Below are 20,125 nucleotides of genomic sequence, written 5' to 3'. Positions count from 1 at the left end.
GGGCCGGGCTCAGGCTCGGGCCTAACATATTTACATTAATGAAGAGTAAAAGCCCGGCCCAATCCCAGCCCGACCCGACTCATGAACAAGTCTAGTTGCGACAGGTGAAGGAGGGCCGTTGGTTGGGCCGGGCTCGGGCTCGGGCTTAACATATTTCCATTAATGAAGAGTAAAAGCCCAGCCCAAGCCCGGCTCATGAACAAGTCTAGTTGCGACAGGTGAAGGAGGGACGAGGTGATGCCTCCACCAATCAGAACCCTTTGTCCACTAGAATGAATGCCTTTACCGACTCCATCACCTCAGAGCCACTTCCACCTCACTTCAAGGCTCCCACGTTGGAGACATATGATGGAACCATTGACCCCATTGACCACTTGGAAAGCTTCCGAGCACTCATGCTCCTGTATGTGTATTTTGACGCCTTAACATGCCACGCTTTCCAAGCCACATTCAAGGGAGCAACGCGTAGGTGGTTTTGCACGCTCCATCCCCGGTCCATCAACTCATGGGAGCAGTTCACCGACCTCTTCCTCTCCCACTTCGTCAACGGTTGACGGTGCTAGAAGATCGTTGTCTCCCTCATGTCGATCAGATATAAGCGAGGGGAAAGACTCCGATCTTACATTGACCACTTCAAGAAAGAAGAACTCGAGGTTCAAGACCTTGACCCCTTGGTTTCCATGCATGCCGCCATCAACAACCTCCAACCCAGACCCCTCAAGTGGTCCATCTCCAAGACACTTCCCACGAACAAGGCGGATTTCCTAAAGAAAGCGCAAGAATACATTGTCGCTGAGGAGGCCTTAGCCAGTGAGCACCTTTAAGAGCACGAGGCCAATCCTAGTTGTGGGGTCTTAGAGAAGAAAAGGAAGGATAGAGACGGCCGCGGCCACGACCACCACAACAACAACAAAGACGCTGACAAGAAGCCACCAACCCCATCCTTCAGCAAGTACACGCCACTCAACTCCACCTGAATGCATATCTTTATGAAAGTAGGGAAGGAGAAATACATGAAGTGGCTGACCAAGATGAAGAGGAATCCCAAAAGGGATAACCCAAAGAAATACTACAGGTACCACTGCGGCACCGACCATGACACCGAGGATTGCTACGAGCTCAAAAATGAGATCGAGTCCCTCATCCGTCGTGGTCACTTGATGGAGTACGTGGGGGGCAATATTGGTGCCTCGTCCTCACAATAGCAGTAGCAACATCACTCCCTGGCCAGGGTCATTGACATCACCACTGGGGGCACGACCTTGGGAGGAGCCTCGGCTTCGGCTCAGAAGGCCTATGCCAAGCAATTTAGCATCCAAGGCCCGACACCCAAGAAGTCAAAGACGTCATCTCCTTTTCGGATGACGATTTGAAGGGGTCTCAGTGCCCCATGATGATGCATTGGTGGTGTCGGTGACTATCGCCAATTACATGGTTAAGAGGATACTTGTAAACAATGACTCATCAATGGACATCCTCTTTTATGATACCTTTGAGAAGACGAAGCTAACACCAGATCGGCTGTAGCCAGTTGATGTGCTGCTAGTCGACTTCTTTGGAGCCATTATCAAACCAGAAGGAAGAATCACCCTACCAGTCACAATAGGGACAAAGCCTCGGCAAGTGACCTCATTGACCTGGATGACCAAGCTTTTGGTCGTGAATATAGGCTCCCCGTACAATGCCATCATCGGGAGGGTGACCCTTTGTCTACTCAAGGTGGCCATCTCCTCCTACCACCTCGCCATGAAGTTCCCAACCGAACACTGTGTTGGAGTTGTCCAAGGGAACCAATAGACAACCAAACAGTGCTATGTGGCAGCACTAAAAGGAAAAATAAAATAAGCCCTACTGTTGGAAGGGCTCGACCTTAGGGATGAACTAACGAGCCGAGGACCTCGTCTCGGTTCCCCTAGACGAGGCCGAGCTTGAGAAGATGATGTGCTTCGGGTCAAGCCTTCCTCCAAACACCCTTTCTGAACTAGTAAGCTTCTTCAGATCTAATGCTAACGTCTTTGGTTGGTCTGCTGTTGACATGCCCGAAATTGACCCATTGGTCATTCACAGGTTAAGCATGAACCCGAGTTGTAGGCCAGTTTGGCAGAAAAAGAGGAACTTTGTACCAGAGCATTGGAAAGCCATTAGAGAGGAGGTAGACAAGTTACTTGAGCCGGGTTCATCCGAGAGGTACACTACCCTAACTGGTTGCCCAATGTGGTCAAGGTTAATAAGGCTAACGAGAAATGGCAGATTTGTATTAACTTCACATACCTCAATTGAGCTTGTTCCAAAGACAACTTTCCTTTGCGGGTGATCGACCACCTCGTCGATGCCACCAAAGGGTATAAGGTACTGAGCTTCATGGATGCCTTCTCCAGATACAACCAGATTGAGATGCAGGCTGAGGACGAGGAGAAGACCTCGCTCATTACTGAGCATGGCACCTATTGCTACAAGGTCATGCCCTTCGACCTGAAGAATGCTGGAGCAACCTACTAGCAGTTGGTGAACAAACTCTTCAAGGATCAGATGGGAAGAAATGTCAAAACCTATGTGGATGACATGGTGGTGAAGAGCCTAAAAGCTGACTAGCACACCTCAGACCTTGGCGAGACTTTCGCGGTGCTGAGGAAGTACAACATGAAGATCAATCCTAGAAAGTGTGTTTTTGGCGTCACCTCACGCAGGTTATTGGGACTTCATCCTCTCTCAGTGGAGCATAGAGGCCAACCTAGAGAAGATTTAGGCCATACTTGACATGGCACCACCTTGGTTCATCAAAGAAACATGAAGGCTTATCGGCTGAGTGGTTTCCTTCAACCGATTCATGTTGAAGTCGATCGACTGCTGCATACCCTTCTTTCAAGCCATCAAGAAGTTGAAGGACTTCTAGTGGATAGAAGAGTGCCAAAAGGCCTTTGATGAGCTGAAGACCTACCTCGCCTCACCCCCTCTGCTCACACGACACCTTCTAGGAGAAACATTGATCCCATACCTCTTGGTTGGGGACAAGGCCGTCAGTTTTGTTCTGGTGTAAGAGGATGAAGGCATGCAGTGACCAATCTATTACATCAGTAAGATCTTCTGCGATGCCGAGACCTGGTACACCAAAGGGGAGAATCTAGCCTTCGCATTGGTGGTCTCGGCCAAGAAAATCAAGCCCTATTTTCAAGCTCACAACATCACGGTGTGGACCATCCAACCCCTTATGTCTGTACTCTCCAAGCCTGAGCCCTTAGGTTAGCTAACCAAGTGGGCCATTGAGTTATTAGAGTTTGGCCTACACTACCGGCCAAGACCTGCTATTAAAGCATAAGCCTTGACGGATTTCTTGGTAGAGTGTACCTTCAGTAAAGATTGTTTGTGGATGAGAGACCTTGACCGACCTAGAGATTGTTTGTGGATGGATCCTCTAATGTTAAAGGAAGTGGAAAAGGCCTCATGCTTCTCACCTCGGACGATAACGAGGTGGAGTATGCACTAAGATTCGGCTTCCCAGCCTCCAACAACGAAGCCAAGTACGAGGCCCTGCTCGTCGGAGTACAACTTGCCGAAGACCTCGGAGACCAACACATTGAAGTCTTTAGCGACTCTCAGTTGGTGGTGAACCAAGTGAATGGAGAGTACGAAGCCAGAGAACTGAGCATGGCTAAGTAGTTGGCCAAAGTACAAGAGATAGTCCACCGCTTTCATCACCTCGCCCTGTAACAGGTTCCACAAGCCGAGAACATGAGAGCCGATGCCCTATCCAAGTTAGCAAGTACCTCGGGTCCATCCCTCGACCACACTGTGCGCGTTGAGAAGTTAGCACGCCCCAACATTGAAGAGATACAGGTGCTTCCAATACAAGCCGATTCCTATTGGATGGACCCCATCCTCACCTATTTGCAGCATAAGCAACTCCCCTCTGACAAAAATGAAGCGAGGAGAGTCCTACGATAGGTAGCCCACTACGTTGTGCTTGAAGGAAAACTTTACAAGAGGTCTCACCCTGTTCGAAATCTGATGCCTCCGTCGGGAAGAGGGTGAGTACGTGCTCCGAGAGATCCATGAAGGCATCTGTGGAAACCACCTTGGAGGCAGAGCCTTAGCACAAAAATCACTAAGGCAAGGGTACTTTTGGTTGACTATACAGAAGGATGCAACTGAGCTGGTGCAGAAGTGTGACTGGTGCTAGAGACACTCCAACATCTCCCATTGGCCATCCACAACCCTCTTGGTCCTCAACAGTCCGTGGCCCTTTTCCATGTGAGTAATGGTTCTCCTCGGAGCCTTCCCTCAAGCCACCAGGAACAGGAAATACCTCATCGTCGCAATAGACTACTTCACCAAGTGGGTTGAAGCTAAGCCCTTGGCGACCATCACGACCAAGATGATCCAAAATTTTTTCTAGAAAAACATCATCTGCCACTTCGACATCCCCCACATGCTCCTCACTGACAACGACAAGCAATTCAACGATGCCAGGTACAGAGAGTGGTGCGCGAGCCCTGACATCAAGCAGTAGTACACCTCGGTAGGCTACCCCAAACCAACGACCTAGCCGAGGTCACCAATATAACTATCCTGGAAGAACTGAAGACAAGATTGGGTAGAGCCAAGGGGCTTTAGGCCGATAAGCTATACGACGTCCTATGGGCCTACCAAAGGACAACTCGATCAGCCATGGGTGAGATCTTGTTCAATTTAACTTATAGGACTAAAGTCGTCTTCACAACAGAGATCGACCTACTAATGCTTTGGACAGACGCGTACAATGAGGGTGAGAATGATGAAGAATTGGGAAATAATCTAGATTTGTTGGAAGGTGTCCGAGAGCAGGCTCAACTCAGAGTTGCAGCCTATCAGCAAAGAGTCGCCCGTTACTACAACTCTCAAATGAAAGAGCGACAGTTTAGAGAAGATGACCTCGTCCTTAGGAAGGTCATGGTGCCCGAGCTCGGTGTTGGAAAGCTCAGCCCCAATTGGGAAGGGCCCTATAGAACTAGGCAGGTGGTCGGCCCAGACACCTTTCAGCTAGAGTACTTGTGCGAAAGATTGGTACCTCATACTTAGAACTGCAAAAACCTCCAGATATACTATTAGTAATGATATAATTTCTTGTACGAAAAGCTTATCGATGAAAAGTGCAAAGTTCCTCCCACTTTGACTCAAACTTTATTGTAAACGTTTCTACTCCATCCAAGTACCAGGACCCCTCGGCTGCACAACTAGCTATAGTACACAACCTTTACCAAGGTTATATGCTCAGATTGGACAACAGCCAAGGCACACGACTGTCAGGGAGTCATACGCCTACTCCCCTTTTCGCTAAGGCAAAGAACCTCGGGGACCTCAGCCGGGGTATTGGCCTGCAACATTGGCCCACTACTTAACGAACAAATACACTAGAACGGACAAGTTACTTCTTTAAGGCAAGAAACACCCCGTGACCTCGACTAGGCACTATTTGCAGAGCCTTTGACTACACGTGGGTCCATACACTAAGTCCCTAAGAAAAGTTAGGCTTGGAAAGTAAGACATTCACCTCCCTTTCCTTCTCGCTAAGGAAAGGAGCCTCGAGCCCTCGGCGCGAAGCTCAACCTCGACCTAACCACCTTGATAGGGATGGAGAGCAAGACAGGAGAGCTAAGGCATACACCTCCATTTCCTTCTCCCTAAGGAAAGGGGCCCTGAGACCTCAACGACGAAGCTCGGCCTCGGCCTAACCCCCTTAACTTAAATTCCTAAGAGAATAGATAAGTAAGGAGCAACAAATTTTTTTCTACTTGTGACCTCTTGGAGGGGGGCATCGGCCCCTAGAACAACAAAAAGAAAGCACAAAGAGTAAAGAAGAAAAGGACACAAGTCGGACAAAAAATCTATACATTCATTCACTGATGTATCATTTTGAGCTTTAGAAATAAATTAGCCTCAAATGGGGGAGGGTCGATTCTCTTACAAAAACAAGTACACAAAAAAGAAGCAAGGAGACTTCAGAGCTGTACGGGGAGGATAGACCAAAGGAGACTTCAAAGCTCTTTAAGTTTCAACTTCCACGTTTTCCTCGACCGCTTTGGTCTATGCAGGTTGCTCCTTTGCAGTTGCAAGTTGTGCAGGCCGCTCGTTGCTGATTTGACCCTCGAAGGGCTGCACCATATCGGCAGGCCTCATCCCTTCAGCCACCGGATCGGGCTGAACTCCTAGCTAGATGACGTCGAAGTCAGGTAATAGAGCCAACACCTGGGCCTTGGTATCTTTGATGCCCTCCAAGTAAGAAGTGACATCGGACTTGACCATCTCAATCGCATAGGCCTTGGTGGTCTTCCATTCTTTAACCGCCTGGGTTGAGGCCTCCTCTGCTCTCTTCTCGACTGCCTCGAGCTTCTCCTCAACCTCGCTCAGAGATGCCCGAAGAGTCCTTATCTGCTCCCTCTTGCCCGAGACCTTGGCCTCCATATCCTTTCGGTGGTCACTCTCCTCACACGCCGCGTGAACGGCCTTCTCTACTTTCTTCTTGGCCTCAGCCAGCCGCCGTTCCAACTACTCCTTGTCCTCCTTGAAGTCCTAAGCTATTGTAGAAGGACCTCGACTTTATCACAAAGGCCAACGACAGTCAAAGATGTCTGTGGAGAACAAACGACCGTCAATTCAGTGAAAACGATGCAAAAAGGAAAACTAACTAAGTATGGGAAAAGAAGAACCTTAACTTAACCAAACAATCCAACAACGTATCCCGGACCCCCTAGACGGATATTTGGGTCTAGGATTGCTTGTCCGCCACCGAAAGCATCCCGATCACTAGGGATTGACCGACCCCCAGGGTACTAAGGGTGTTGCTCTCCTGGACGCTCTAGTTGGGGTGGAAGACCCTTCTTTCCATCAATGGCATGTCAGACGAGTGCGGACTAGATTGCCGAGAGCCCCCGGCAGAGCCGTCGACTGGGTGCTCCTTCACCGCCAACCTTTTCCCCCTTGGAGGCTGGAGGGGCTTTGCATGTCTCTTGGAGGTAGGCTCCTTCATCCTCTCAGTCTCAACAGGCTTCCTCCCCCTCTCGTCCTCAACGGGCTCCTTCCTCTGCTCGGCCTCGACGGGAGCCTTCGGCCGAAGTGGTTCCCTTGCGGAAGCAGCTTCCCTCGGCATCGACTTCCTTGATTCCCCCCTTCCCGTTGTCCTCTTGTTGGACTTCACCATTTGCATAATTTTATCCTTGATGTTCCCCTGCAACTCTGTAAAACGCCACAAGACGTGTTAGTACGCGAAGCAAAATAAGGAGGGAATACGGCGTGTGCAACCAACAACAGGAGTTCTCCTACCAAGATGGGTAGGGCTGAGACTAGCCCACGCCAAGGCTTCCTCCACCACCAAGGGTTTGACATGAATCATCCCCGACACCCAAATCCGGGTCATCATGTCGGCCTCCTCGTCTTTATAGTAAGGTTGTATCCTCTCGGCCACAAGATCTGGTTTCCCCCAGTCAGTCCTAAAAGGCCAACCCTTCAAACAGGACATGAAGAAGTGCTTCTTCTTCCAATTATAGACGTGCGATGGGTTGTCCACCACTCTACCCCATCAGCCCTAGAAGTAGAATAGACCTTCCCCGGTAGGGTGCTTCCTTAGGACGAACATGCACCGAAGGATGTTCACGATCACATAAACACCTCGGAGGTGAGCCATCAACAACACAACTATAATGGTCCTAACAGCATTGGGGGCAAGCTGACTGAGGGAAATGTTGTAGCAGTTCAAGAGCTTAGAGACGAGAGGAGTAATGGGGAATCAAAGGCCGAAGTGGAGGTAGTGCTCACACACCTCCCCCTTGGGCGATTGCCATGGCCTATCGTTGATGTTGGGGACTCTAAGCCTAGCCCCCAGGGACATGGTACATCTCACTAAGGGACCTCACTTGCTTCTTTCTGAGCCGCTATCTAGGTTAGAGCGTAGAAAGCACATCAATGTGATGCCTTGGCCTTCAGCCTTGGCTAGGTCTTCAGGGCTCGGGTCCTTGACTTCCTTAGACTCTACCACCTCGGGTTGCACCAAGTCATTCCCAGGGGTGTCGCCCCTTGACCTCGTAGACCCAGTACTTTCATCGGGAATTTCATCACTCTGCCGGTCGCACTTGGCACCTCCAGGAGCATTTCTCTCCCTCAATACCTGGACCTTGAGCCTCCATGGAGAGCCCTCGGACCCGCTACTAGAACTCTCACTACTAGATGGGGAGGAAGAGGATGTCCTAGTGTTTGAAAGATCAGGAAGCTCATAACATTCGGGACCGGAGTCAGAATACGACATGGCTACGGGAGAAGTCCTTTACCTAGTAGTTTGAGTCGAAGAAGAAGGCTAAGGGTTCGGCTAGAAGGTGCCGAGGTCTCGAAAGACTTGAGTAGAAGCAAGCAAATGGTAGCGATTGCCTCAACTAGTGACCCTATTTAAAGAGGAATGAACGACTCATATCGCTTTGATCCAACGGTCATGGAGCAGCTGACCTGACAGCCTAAACCGATGCGTGCCACATGGAGTCGACCTCGGGAATGCAAAATGACGTCGAGCAAGTTAGCCGGTTCGCCCGCCGATCCCAGGTTAGAAGCGACCCACCGCCCGTCTTGTGTATGGTCACGACCAGTCGACGCCGACGCCTATCGCGCGTACGGATCCACAATGGCACCTGTGAAAAGCACGGCCGATGAACGCAGACGCCTCACACCTGTGAAGAGCACGTCGACGCCGACTCCGCGCCCTCTGCCCTCCATGATCCTCTTAAGAGACGGAGTCAACTAAGAAGCAATTGCCACTGGATGACCGAAGGGAACTCTTAGCAGCCGAGGCTGACGCCTTCGCGCTTCTAAACGACACTCTCTTCAACCTAGCCGAGGCCTTCACTTGACGTGCCATCCAACACCTTCCAGTGGCATCATTGCACTCTTTTCAGCCGAAGCCAACGTCTCCTCTTAGCCCTCCATCGAACCTCGTCCATTACAACCTCGAGAGTGGGGGGCAAATGATATAGGTGCATGTGGCATGGCGTAGGATGTCGCCATGTGGCATCGACCGGATGCAATCCTGGATGCCCATTGCCAACCACCTCCAACTACTCCCAATGCAATATTAAGTATAAATAGGGGTGCCCCTCTCCAGGTAAATCCATTTTGCTCACTCTTGCTCTCTAGATCTCTTGCTCTCGAGTGACCTCGTTTGAGCTCTCACCTCAGACCTCGTCCATCCTCTCATACACTTGACTAACTTGACCGTCGAAGTATCCGCCCCTGGGATAACACCCGGGGCCTCTGACGTGTAATCTCTTACTCTCAAGTTAGACACATTGGCCTTGGCTAAGGAAGCGGATTTACCTTGTTGCCCTTGGCCCCATCTTTAGCAACAACAACGCCAGATTGGGTAGAGTGAGATCGGAATATTCTAACATAAAGGGAAAGAGAGAGAGGCTAGAGGTGGAGGGGTCCACTGCTGTAGCGACGGTAATGTGAGAGAGAAAGATAAAATTGGGTTCTAAAAAAATTTATATCACATGTGTATGGGTTTTGATGAAATATTAAGAAAGGCTAACAGTAAGGGTAGAAAACATTAGAAATAGCGTTAGATAATAATCAAACAGTAGGAATAGCATTAATTCACCTAAATTTGATCGAAGGGGATCGTCAACAAAACCCATCACGTAGAAGGGGCTCAAGGGAGTGGATGGGCTGCACATAAGCCTCTACTTTTAAATGTACATCTAAGACCTTGTTTGGGAGGGCTTCAGCATTGATTGAGCCGCGTCATGAAACTCCAAAAGCCATTGCTTAAAAGCCCTCTCCCAAATGGGCACAAAAACCGTCCACCCTCTACTGCTTCTCGTAGGTTGTGCAATAAGACCTAACAAGTGTCCCAGTCCCGTCTGACATTACTCCCATATGCGACATTGGTTTCAGGAAAAATTTGTCTGTCCAATGTGGACAGCCGAAGTTTGGTTTCATCTTTCCCATAACTTTGTTATCGAAGAAAACTGATAGAAAAAGGAGAAGATATATCTTGTGGGTGTCATTGAAAGTAAATCCTTGATTCTTGAAGAAGAAAAAGCACAGAAAATATCTCTCTCTTGTTTTTAGGATTGGTGGTATTGCAAGGATTTCCTTCATACCAAAAGAAAAATCATCTTGCGGGTGATTTTGGAAGTAAACATATCTTTAATTCCATGTCTTAATTTTAAGGGAAAATTCCTCAATCGTTTGTGCTTAGTGCCACCGTGGTCCTTAAATTTTAAAATACGAAAATTCAGTATTCGAATTTTCAAAATATGCCAATCTAGTATTTATCGTTAACATACTATCAGTTATATGTATCATGTGATATCATATGCGACTTAAGATTTTTGAAAATGTTAAAAATATCTTTGAAAATAAAACACTGTTCATCATCTTCTTCCTCAAAAAGATGAAATAGAGCTTAAGCTCTCTGTCACAAACACCAAAACCAATAGGGAGATTTTATCAATATTCTATTTTTCATAAAAAATGCAGGAAAATGAGAGAAATTAAAAAATAAAATAAAAAACATAAGACAAAGATGTTTCATTTACCAACCCCAAAAGTACAGTGAGACTGCGTTTGGAATCGATATAAAAGTGCACCGATGACGTTTTACACTGAGCCGTGAAGAAGTGGCTGTTGCACATCTGAAAAGCGTGATGTGATCGGTGTAAAATTTTACATCGATTTTATCGATGTAGTATTTACATCGATAATCGATGTAAAACTTTATATTTGATGAGGTTTTACACTAATTCATGACGTAAAAACTCCACTCCATCCAAACATATACAAAACTGAACTAGAGTGGAGTTTTATGTTGATCATGATTAAACACTCCCTCCAAACGCTGACAAAAGTGAACCAGTATAAATTTTTACATTGTTCTTGATTTACACCGATTCTAAAAGCAGCCTAAGGGAAAACAATATCCAATGTTTACATACACACACACAAACACACACACACACACTTATATATGCTGTTACGGAACCCTGAGAGAACGAGTTGACAAAGGTGCTGGGAATTCTGCCCACGTCTACCCATATAATATCAAACCACACATAAGGAATATCTCATCTTACTACATAGTATTATGCATGGGAAGATGCTCCCAAATCATAGAAATAGTGTGTTGTGCTTGTGGGTAGACGTGAACAAAATTCTTGTGGGCAAAAAATCTGGAGTCATTTATTCGGACCTAATCGCCTGTTAATCAGAGAGCTATCCAACATTGACAAAAACAGTATTCACTTACCAATACATCTCTTTTGCAGTATCAAGGTGCATAATATCTTGAACTTTGGTTCAAACCAATCCAGGCTTTATGGGATTCTGTATATACCACTACAAAAGTTTAGCAGTTATGATTTACTTTAACAAAAAATTTAAGAAAAAGAAGAAAAAAAGTTGATTCTCTCTCACATCCATGTGGATGGCCACATTGGTAATGAATGCAATCAGCAAATAGACTTTATCACAATTCAAACCAATTGACAAACAGGATTTGGATATTGCACAGCAAAGACACAGTCATGATGGTTGGTTTGCATCCAATCCATTTATTGGAGAAAATTGGGGAAGTAGTTTAGTTGTTGCCGGCCTTGGGCTTCTTCACAATCATAACGCTACAATTTGCATGGTGTGCGCAGTAGTCACTTACACTTCCTAATACCGCCCTGCACCACCACCAGTGAACGAATTTGCAAGAGATGTGAGGATTTAACTCAAAACAATATAAATAAATAAATAAATAATTCTGTAGAGAAAAAAAGAAATGTAATGTCCAGCCCTTAATGCAGAGTGAGAAATTGAGTGATTGTGGACCATGGTTGGCTCGGAAACTGGATTTGTTCTTCAATGCACTTCACACCAATCTCACAGTATATCACAGCTGTGCATTAGGAAGATCTTCCCATAAATGACAACATGAAGTACGGGAGATGATTTCAATGCATGTCCAAAAGCACAATAAGGTTGGTGTGAGGTGGCTCTGTGAGGAGTAAATCCGAATTTAGACTTAAAATATAAGTATTAACCTCATCATATGATACTTTGGTTTAAACTTATTGACTTTTATAAAAAACCAAGGCAAGTATTGATATTATATGGTATAGTGTTTTCGAATCATTGTTGACTTGGATGGTCAGACTGTTTGTCCTAAAAGTTGTTCAGGCAATCAGTTTTGTTTACCCTTAACCTGTTATTATGCCAAAAACCGTTGACTTGGCCAATAACCCATTGACCCGGGTGTCAAACTTTCAACTTGTTGATCCAGACAATGTTTTTGACTGTTTTTATTTTAATTTTTTAGTTAAAACAGACCATCCATTCGAACCAAACAATTGAACCACTAACTCAAAAATTGGCGGCCAAAATAGTTCAGGTTTCAGATCGGTTTTTAAAACATACATCATATAGTATGGACATGGAGTTTTAGTAAATTCTATTAGTAATATACAGTCTACTTGATTTCATAATGATGCGTAAGGGTGGCAGTTTCATGCCCAACCCATTGAACCCGTCCAAACTGCTTATTTAGTAATTTACTTAGTGGGTTGAAATTTAAAAATAGGTTTGAGAACAATTTAAATGGATTGGGTTGGGTTGTGGGTACCCAACAGATTAACCCCTAATCACACAAGTATGAATTGACTAGTTAGTTTCTCATTTGGGTTGGGTCGGATTGACACAAATATGGTGCAACCATACCTAACCTGAACTAGCGAGAACTGGGACTTGGTCAAATGGTCTGACGGTTTGATCCAATTTGGGTCAATGCAGTGCACCCATAATTAATTCCAATATGGTTAGATGGTTTAGTGGGGCAATTGGTCTAGTCCGATTTAGAGCTGAGTAGAATTGAGAGGTTCAACCATACCCCGACAAGAATAAACGTGAACCCAGTCAAAAGGCCAGATCGCCCCATTTTGTTTGGACAGGTTCAACCAATCAATATGACTTGTTCCAGTTCGGATCAACACACTTTACCCATATTAACTTGAATCCGAGCCTGATACGTGACACCACAGTTTACCTATATTAACATGAACCCAAGCTTTGATTTGGTTCACCATAGTTGAAATGGTGGTTCGATTGGTTCTAGTTGGTCTGACTCAATCTAAGCCCAAATGGTCCAAACAAGCCCAATCCCAGTTAGCTGGTCTGGCCTGAATTGATCTGGGTCGGACCGGTCCACTTCATACCTAAATGGTCCAACCATGCCTAACTCAAAGCAACCCAAACCTAGTCCGATTCATACCCAAATGGTCTCGTCGTGCATGGTCCAAATTAAACCGAACCCTACCATTCCATTTGATCTAAACTGATTTGGTCAGTCCAGTCTGATTCTGTCCTAAATAGTTCAACCAACCCCAAACCCAATTGGGTGGTTTGTTCTGATCCGGTTCGGCCCAAACCCACATGGTTCAAACGTGCATGAGCAAGATTAATTCCTCTTGAATTACCCATGTAAAAAATGTGTATGTGATGGGATTTGAGCATGGAACATTCATGTGAAAGACAACACTTTCATCATCAGGCCATGTTTAACTAAATTGTCAAAAGGTGAATTGCATTTTTAATTTCAAGCAAATTTCATATAGTAAATACAAAATTAACAAATTAGATGAATTAGATTGGACCAAGATGGATTTGATTGAATTCAACCCATTTAATTTTATTTAAATGGGTCATTAACAGATTGACGGATCAGATGAATTGAGTTAAAACTCAACCCGCCTAACCCAACCCATCCAATTGCCGCCCCTCTTCATGCATAGCAAGGTCCCAATAAAATAAAGATTTGACTATATTCGACGACTTAACTATAATATAAGTTAAAGTAAAATTTCAGAATTAATTCAATATAAAAATTGCTGTAATTAATTAATAAAGCCTGCTAAAAGGCATCTTATAATTGTGAGATGGTTCTTTTTTGTCTAGCAAGCATTGTATTGATATGTATGAGTCCGGCTTCAGTCAGAGCAAAGTTCGTTCGAACAACCTTTACATCCTTGCGTTGGGAATATCTTCATAGTTATGTGATTTATTTCATGGGAGATATTTCCAATGCAAGATTATAAGGGGATGTTAGAAGGGTGTGAGCACTGACTTGCTTTGATAGAACTGAACAACGAACCATTCAGGGGTCTGGTTTTCGGACCGTTTGAACTTATCGGACAGTCTATTTTGACAAAAAAATTTAAAAAATAAAAATAGCCAAATCTACTGAACGGTTCAAATGGTTCGATCAACCAGGTCAATGATTTACTGACCAAATTAATGGTTTTTGGCCAAAATGATTCTGGGGTAAAATGGAACCAATCAAATGACCAGTTCCTAATTTTTCCGGTCCGACCAATCGGTCTGGTCTGATTTTAAACCATGGGATATATATAAGTAATTTGAATGTATAAGGCATTTCTAGACGCATACTTGTATATCTAGTGCATTTCTATATTTTTAGGCTTTAATCAAACATCTTTATGGGTGGTGTACATCTTTTACCTTTTTAGAGCTCCATAACCATGACTACCCATGACCAATATGGCTGCATGGTTTTTCTCTACGGCCTCACAGAGAACATTCCTAGGATCACCTTCCACAGATTCCACATCCGTTGTGTTCACCTGCAGATCAATCAGAAGTCATTGATTAAGGCAAACCAACCACATTGGCAGAAAAAAAATATAATAACATAAAAGGAAAAGGTAAAAGCAGTTTGGGTGAGTCGATTAGGGGAAGAAGTGATTAATTTGCTTTAATTTATATCACATTGATTCTATTGTTTTATATATCTAAAAAACCTTGATTATATTATTTTTTAATCTATGAAATAAGTTTTAAAATTTCAATACGATACATTTATTTTAACGCATTTTAAGACTTCTTTTAATAATTAAAGAACATAAAAATAATCCCCCTTGAAATTCTGAAAAAAACTTAAGGGTCTGTTTGGTTTGCAGGAATAGGGGTTTGGAATCGGAATCGGAATGGGCTATTCCGATTCTAATTGTTTGGTTTGGGTGGAATTGGAATCCTATTCCCATTTCTAATGAAATGGCATTCCCCCATTTGAGGGAATGGCCCCTCCCTTGGGAATGAAATCCCATTCTTGCTGATTTTAATTCTTATTCCCATTCCTATTTGAATCAAACAGACTATGGAAATGGACCATTCCGATTTCGATTCCAGAGAATTTTGATTCCGATTCCGACTATGAACCAAACAGACCCTAAAAAATGTAACATTCAAATATCCACACATTCCTTTCGGTACATCAGGGTGTGCTATCAATATTTTGAATCTTGCTACAAAATGAAACAAGTTTTGACTGAACGCGATGGCTGTTTAGTAGGCTGTGGAACTGATGATAAGGTTTTATGTCAGTATTTAAATACATGGGACTTGTACCTTTTACAGTGAGGCCAATGAATTTATTATTGGCGTGGAACCTCATCATTGGTTCCAGTTCTACACTCTGCTGGACAGCCATCGCATCCACCTAATATCCCATGGTAATATGTAGTTAGTTTGTTCATTATGTAGAGGGAAAGCTTGCACTATGACAAGAGGACATAGAAGCCATGGTATTCTCCATTGTGATGCACATTAACCACCTTTCTTCCATTGTTTTCTGTATCTACAAAGTATATCGGTCTTGTTTGGTGTGTCTTTTCGTGCTGTCTTTCGGCTTTTTACAAGCCGAGCAGATCACACCGATGTCTTTTTTCGTTTGGTTTGTAACAAATCTAGCCGCCAAAAGTCAGTGTGTCGAAAAGACGTGAGAAGCCCACTTTGGGCTGATTTCGGGAAGCTTCAAATGAAGCTTTCTGCGTCTTTCTCGCATGGAAAGACGCATGACAGCCAAACTAGATTCGGTCAGCTCAAGTCTTCATGCAAAAGCTTAACGTGTCTTTTGACTATCAGACCTACCAGAAGAACTTCTCAAAAAGACTTGCCAAACGGCCCCATCGTCAAGCTTGTCAATCTTGTGGTAATATTCACTCCTTTGTTTAGAGCAATGTTTTTTTGGGTAAATTGATGAAACTTCTCCTGAAAGTTTTTGGTTGTTCCTAAAACCTCCCCTAAAGTTTGATAATTGTAATCACCTCCCTTGAACCTTTTGACATAGTTGTAAGTAGACCCCCGTCTAGTAAAATTTTCTAAAAAGAGGCATGAAAATGTCCTAAATACCCATGCAATTATTTTTAGCAAAAATGTTTATTTTCTAAGTTCTCTTCATAATAATCACTACCTCAAACCCTTTTGGTCTCTTTTCTGAAATTGATTTATTTTTCAAATTTGCCCTTCATATCAATCACTTAAAGTTACATATGTAACTTTAATTTCTCTTGTTTTGTTATTAATAAAATTTTTATTGTTTTTTCCCATAGAAACCAGCCTCAATAGGAAATGCTTAGATATTTTGGACACTTTTACCTTTTTTTGTTAGAATATTCTATCAGGGGGTCTAATTGCAACTGTTTTAGAAAGTTTAATGGAGGTGATTGCAATGACTAAACTCGGGAGAGGTTTCAGCAATTTACCCTTTTAAAAATGGACTTGGAACCAGAGCCATTTTGGTCACTTATTTTCGGGTGAGTGGTTTGACTGTCTGGTCTGAACAAATGATCCATTGTGATTTAGCAAATAAAAAAAAAAAAAACTAAAAACAAAAAACGGCCAATAACCTTTGTCCAGGTCGATGGTTTGATCGCATAGGTCAGTGGTTCAGGGGGTGAAAAAGGAACCTAATGCCTGAACGGTCTGACCGTCTGGGTCAGCGATTGTTGGAAAAACGGAGGAAACAGAAGCCATCATTTCTAAACTTCAATATCTTCGGAGTATATTCAGCTATCTGATCTCTTTATTGTATATAGTCCCATTAATTTTTGGTTAAAGGCAGAAGACTTGAGCAAACTTCATGAGAACAGATAAAAAAAAGCTAGCATTAATGTTGAGTTCTTTTTATCAAATAAAAGATTATACTATACTTACCAGATCAAGTGCCACGAGGTGGCATTGAACGCAAATTAATCATATCTAGAACTAATTACGAAGATTTAATTAAAAAAAAAAGACTCGAATTTCTTCCCCATTTTCGTTCAAAATCAAGCAGTAGAGTCATCTAACAGATTGTTACCGATTTAGAGCTGCAGATTTCCTTTGCCTTCCCTGCAACCTTGATTGACGTCTTCTTCAGATCTGCCTCCACGAACGGCAAAACTTCGGCAGCCCCTGCAATTCCTTATAGTCCAGTTTTAGCTCGCCAATTAAAGGGAAAACACAGACCCTACTAAATTAAACCATCCAACTACTAAGGGCCTGTTTGGGAACTAGGGCTGATCCACATGAAGCAATCATATGTCTATTGGTAGAAAATCCAAGAGAGGAAAAAAATAAAGAAACGTCGGAAAACAAAACGCAGCAGAGAGATCAAATCGGATTCTAGTGTTTATCTCACCAGGTCCGGCGAGTCCGATGACGGAAGAAGGAGACGGTCTTGCGTGGACAATGACGAGCCTAAAAGGAGGATTCGAGATGCAAGGAGCAAAAAAATGGTCGAGAGTCCACTCGAGAGCATAGAAGCTATGCTCACTGTCGTCAATGGCGATTACCATTACTGGCTTCTCGGAGTTCTCGCTAGTCGCCATTAGAACTCTGCTTGTCGCTAATAATTAATCCACGAGAACAGCAATTACCAGTTCTACTTCTTTTTTATTTTATTTTTTGATAATTATAACCAGTTCTATCTCTTTCTCTTCTTCGTTCTCTTTTCTCTTTGAAAATTTCAGCATTCGCAACAAAGGCCATGATATAGATATAGAGTGAAAGGTGTTTCCATTGGTCGCGCAGAGTCGTAAGCATACCGCTTCATTTGCAATACAATACGGTCACGTGGCCACCTGCTGCATGAGTACTAGTTTTGCTCGACTGATGAGTGATGACGTGGCTAATTATCATCCCCATCAAAAATTTAAATTTGGCCAACTCAAGCCAAATCCAACCCAAAATCATCGGGCTGAGTCAAGATTAGGGTGGAGGTTCTATAGCTCGGGTTGGGTTGAATTAGGGTTGATATCAACCTATCATCACTCCCAATCTACGGGTGATATAGTTGAGATCGGCTTCCGTCAGGGCAAGCCCATTTCCACACGTTCCAACCACCTATTACAATCTTGCATTGGGAATATCTCCCCATGAAATAAAATATATAAGTATGGAGATGTTCTCAATACAAGGCTGTAATAGCTATTAGAATGGGTTACCCTGACCCAAGCCAAATTCGTGATTATTCAGGTCAGGCTGTCCCCTGGTTGGGTTTAAAGAGTTAACCACTTTTGCTAAGACACAGTGTTGTAGTTGAAACAAGAAAATCAAAGTCTTTGATGTACTCTCTGAATCTGCTCTCCCCGTAAATGACAAGAGAGATGTTCCTAATGCACAACTGTAATGTATCATGGGTATAGAAATGGGTAACAGATTCGGAAACTTTGATGTATCAATATGGCTTTGAATTGGGATCTTTTGTCAACAAAACACCTTCCAACCCTCTATCAATTTGATTCAACACCACACATCTCATTATGAAACTGGGACTCACCATAAAAGTGGAATCCACCATATATAAAATGTGTGGTGTGAAATCATATTGGTCAATGGAATGAATTTTGTTGGCAGGTGATCTGGACTCATATGGCTTCACCTTGAACGAAATGAAATGACATCTTAGTGGGGTCATAGCAATAAATCTAACGCAGAATTTTAAAATCACTGCCCCCCATAGTCTAGTAGTAGCCCCTTCCGCATCCTGTCTGTGAATTTGGCATCAATTTATGATCAGGATTCATCCCACCTGTATGATGAAGCTAAGAATTTTGACATGGGCTGAACAGTCATTCTCCCTAAATCTAAAGATATGACTTTTGGTTTTAGCCTAATTTTAGCCCTATGCTACGACCACTGTCATAGAAAAAGTGATCTGGCTTGAATACAAGACCTGACTAGTGATGAATCAAGAATTAATACACTAGATCCCATCACGGGTTTAACTTTTAGGATAAGGGGCTTGCCTTGTGTCTGGACTTATGCTTAGCCTGAACCTTGACCAGAAATATAGATCTATGCTTGGCATAGAAATTGCTGGGCCTTTAAATGAAGGGAGAAAGACGGTTCAGCCCAGGGTCAAAATTCATAGGCATAAAGTACAGTTGGGGTAGGTGTCAGTTCGGAATTGATGCTAATTCACAGGCAGGTAGAGATGCATAGACTATAATTTTTAGACCTTGTCCGGAATGTTTATAAATTTACAGTGTAAATCAGAAATCTGCATTAGGCTTGTCCGTATTTTTCCGTTAAATGGAACCTTTGGCTTAAGCCCAAAAAATTATGGGCCAGGCCGAGTCAAACTTTTTGGACGGACTAAAAAGGTTCTATCTCTATGAGGGAATCCCGCAGTTGGATCCTTCACGAAACCTGCCAGAATTCCACTTCTTTGTTTATTTAGAAAAAGTGCAGAGGCCATATAAATTTAAGGGGCACATATTTCTTGTTGTTGGTTTTAAAAACAAACCAAAATCATCTCGACTATGGTACCTGAAACATATCATATCCAAAAAATTTATGACCAATGAATCAGTATCATTTAATCAATCTAATGTTATTTATCAAAATTTAGGGATGGATTTTGATTGGTCAAAGTCTTTCGGTATCATGACTTTTGGTATCATAAATTTTCAGAATTTGAAAATAAGATTGTTTCTTAAAACAAAAACATAGAAATATGCCCTTGGTCGGGTATGCAATTTTATTTTTGTTTTCAAATGTTTATATATTAAAAGCTAATTTTGTTTTTGTTTTAGAGAAGATAATTTTGATGGTTCAAAAATATGATTTGCTTTTGAAAACAAAACCATCTTATTTTTACTTCTTTTTTTTGGTAACATCTTATTTTCACTTCTCAAAATAAAAATAATGTTTGAGAACATGAAACAAGTGAAAACAAAAGCATTTTACATTGTCAAACATCCCCCAGAAGGGTAGATGCTATAATAAGGTATTGTGGTAGTACATATGGCTGGAAAAACTGTACTCTATGGCTATGTTGGTTCGATGG

At 43.3% G+C, this 20,125-nt stretch overlaps 1 protein-coding gene across 1 annotated transcript; it reads right to left on the bottom strand.

Moving 5' to 3' along the window:
• Window positions 1-11,312: 11,312 nt before the first annotated feature.
• Window positions 11,313-17,802, bottom strand: LOC104599062 (universal stress protein PHOS34-like). Its single transcript, XM_010261428.2, has 4 exons — window positions 17,474-17,802; window positions 17,153-17,247; window positions 14,515-14,636; window positions 11,313-11,684 (listed from the first exon to the last, which is right to left on the bottom strand). The coding sequence occupies exons 1-4, from the start codon at window positions 17,661-17,663 to the stop codon at window positions 11,594-11,596; spliced, it is 498 nt and encodes a 165-aa protein (XP_010259730.1). The 5' UTR covers window positions 17,664-17,802; the 3' UTR covers window positions 11,313-11,593.
• Window positions 17,803-20,125: the final 2,323 nt, after the last annotated feature.

The sequence above is a fragment of the Nelumbo nucifera genome, chromosome 3, assembly GCF_055504915.1.
Source record: "Nelumbo nucifera cultivar China Antique chromosome 3, China Antique-T2T, whole genome shotgun sequence".
NCBI classification, from domain to species: domain Eukaryota; kingdom Viridiplantae; phylum Streptophyta; class Magnoliopsida; order Proteales; family Nelumbonaceae; genus Nelumbo; species Nelumbo nucifera.
The sequence above is the reverse complement of the archived record's forward strand: the minus strand, read 5'-3'. Positions and strand labels throughout refer to the sequence as shown.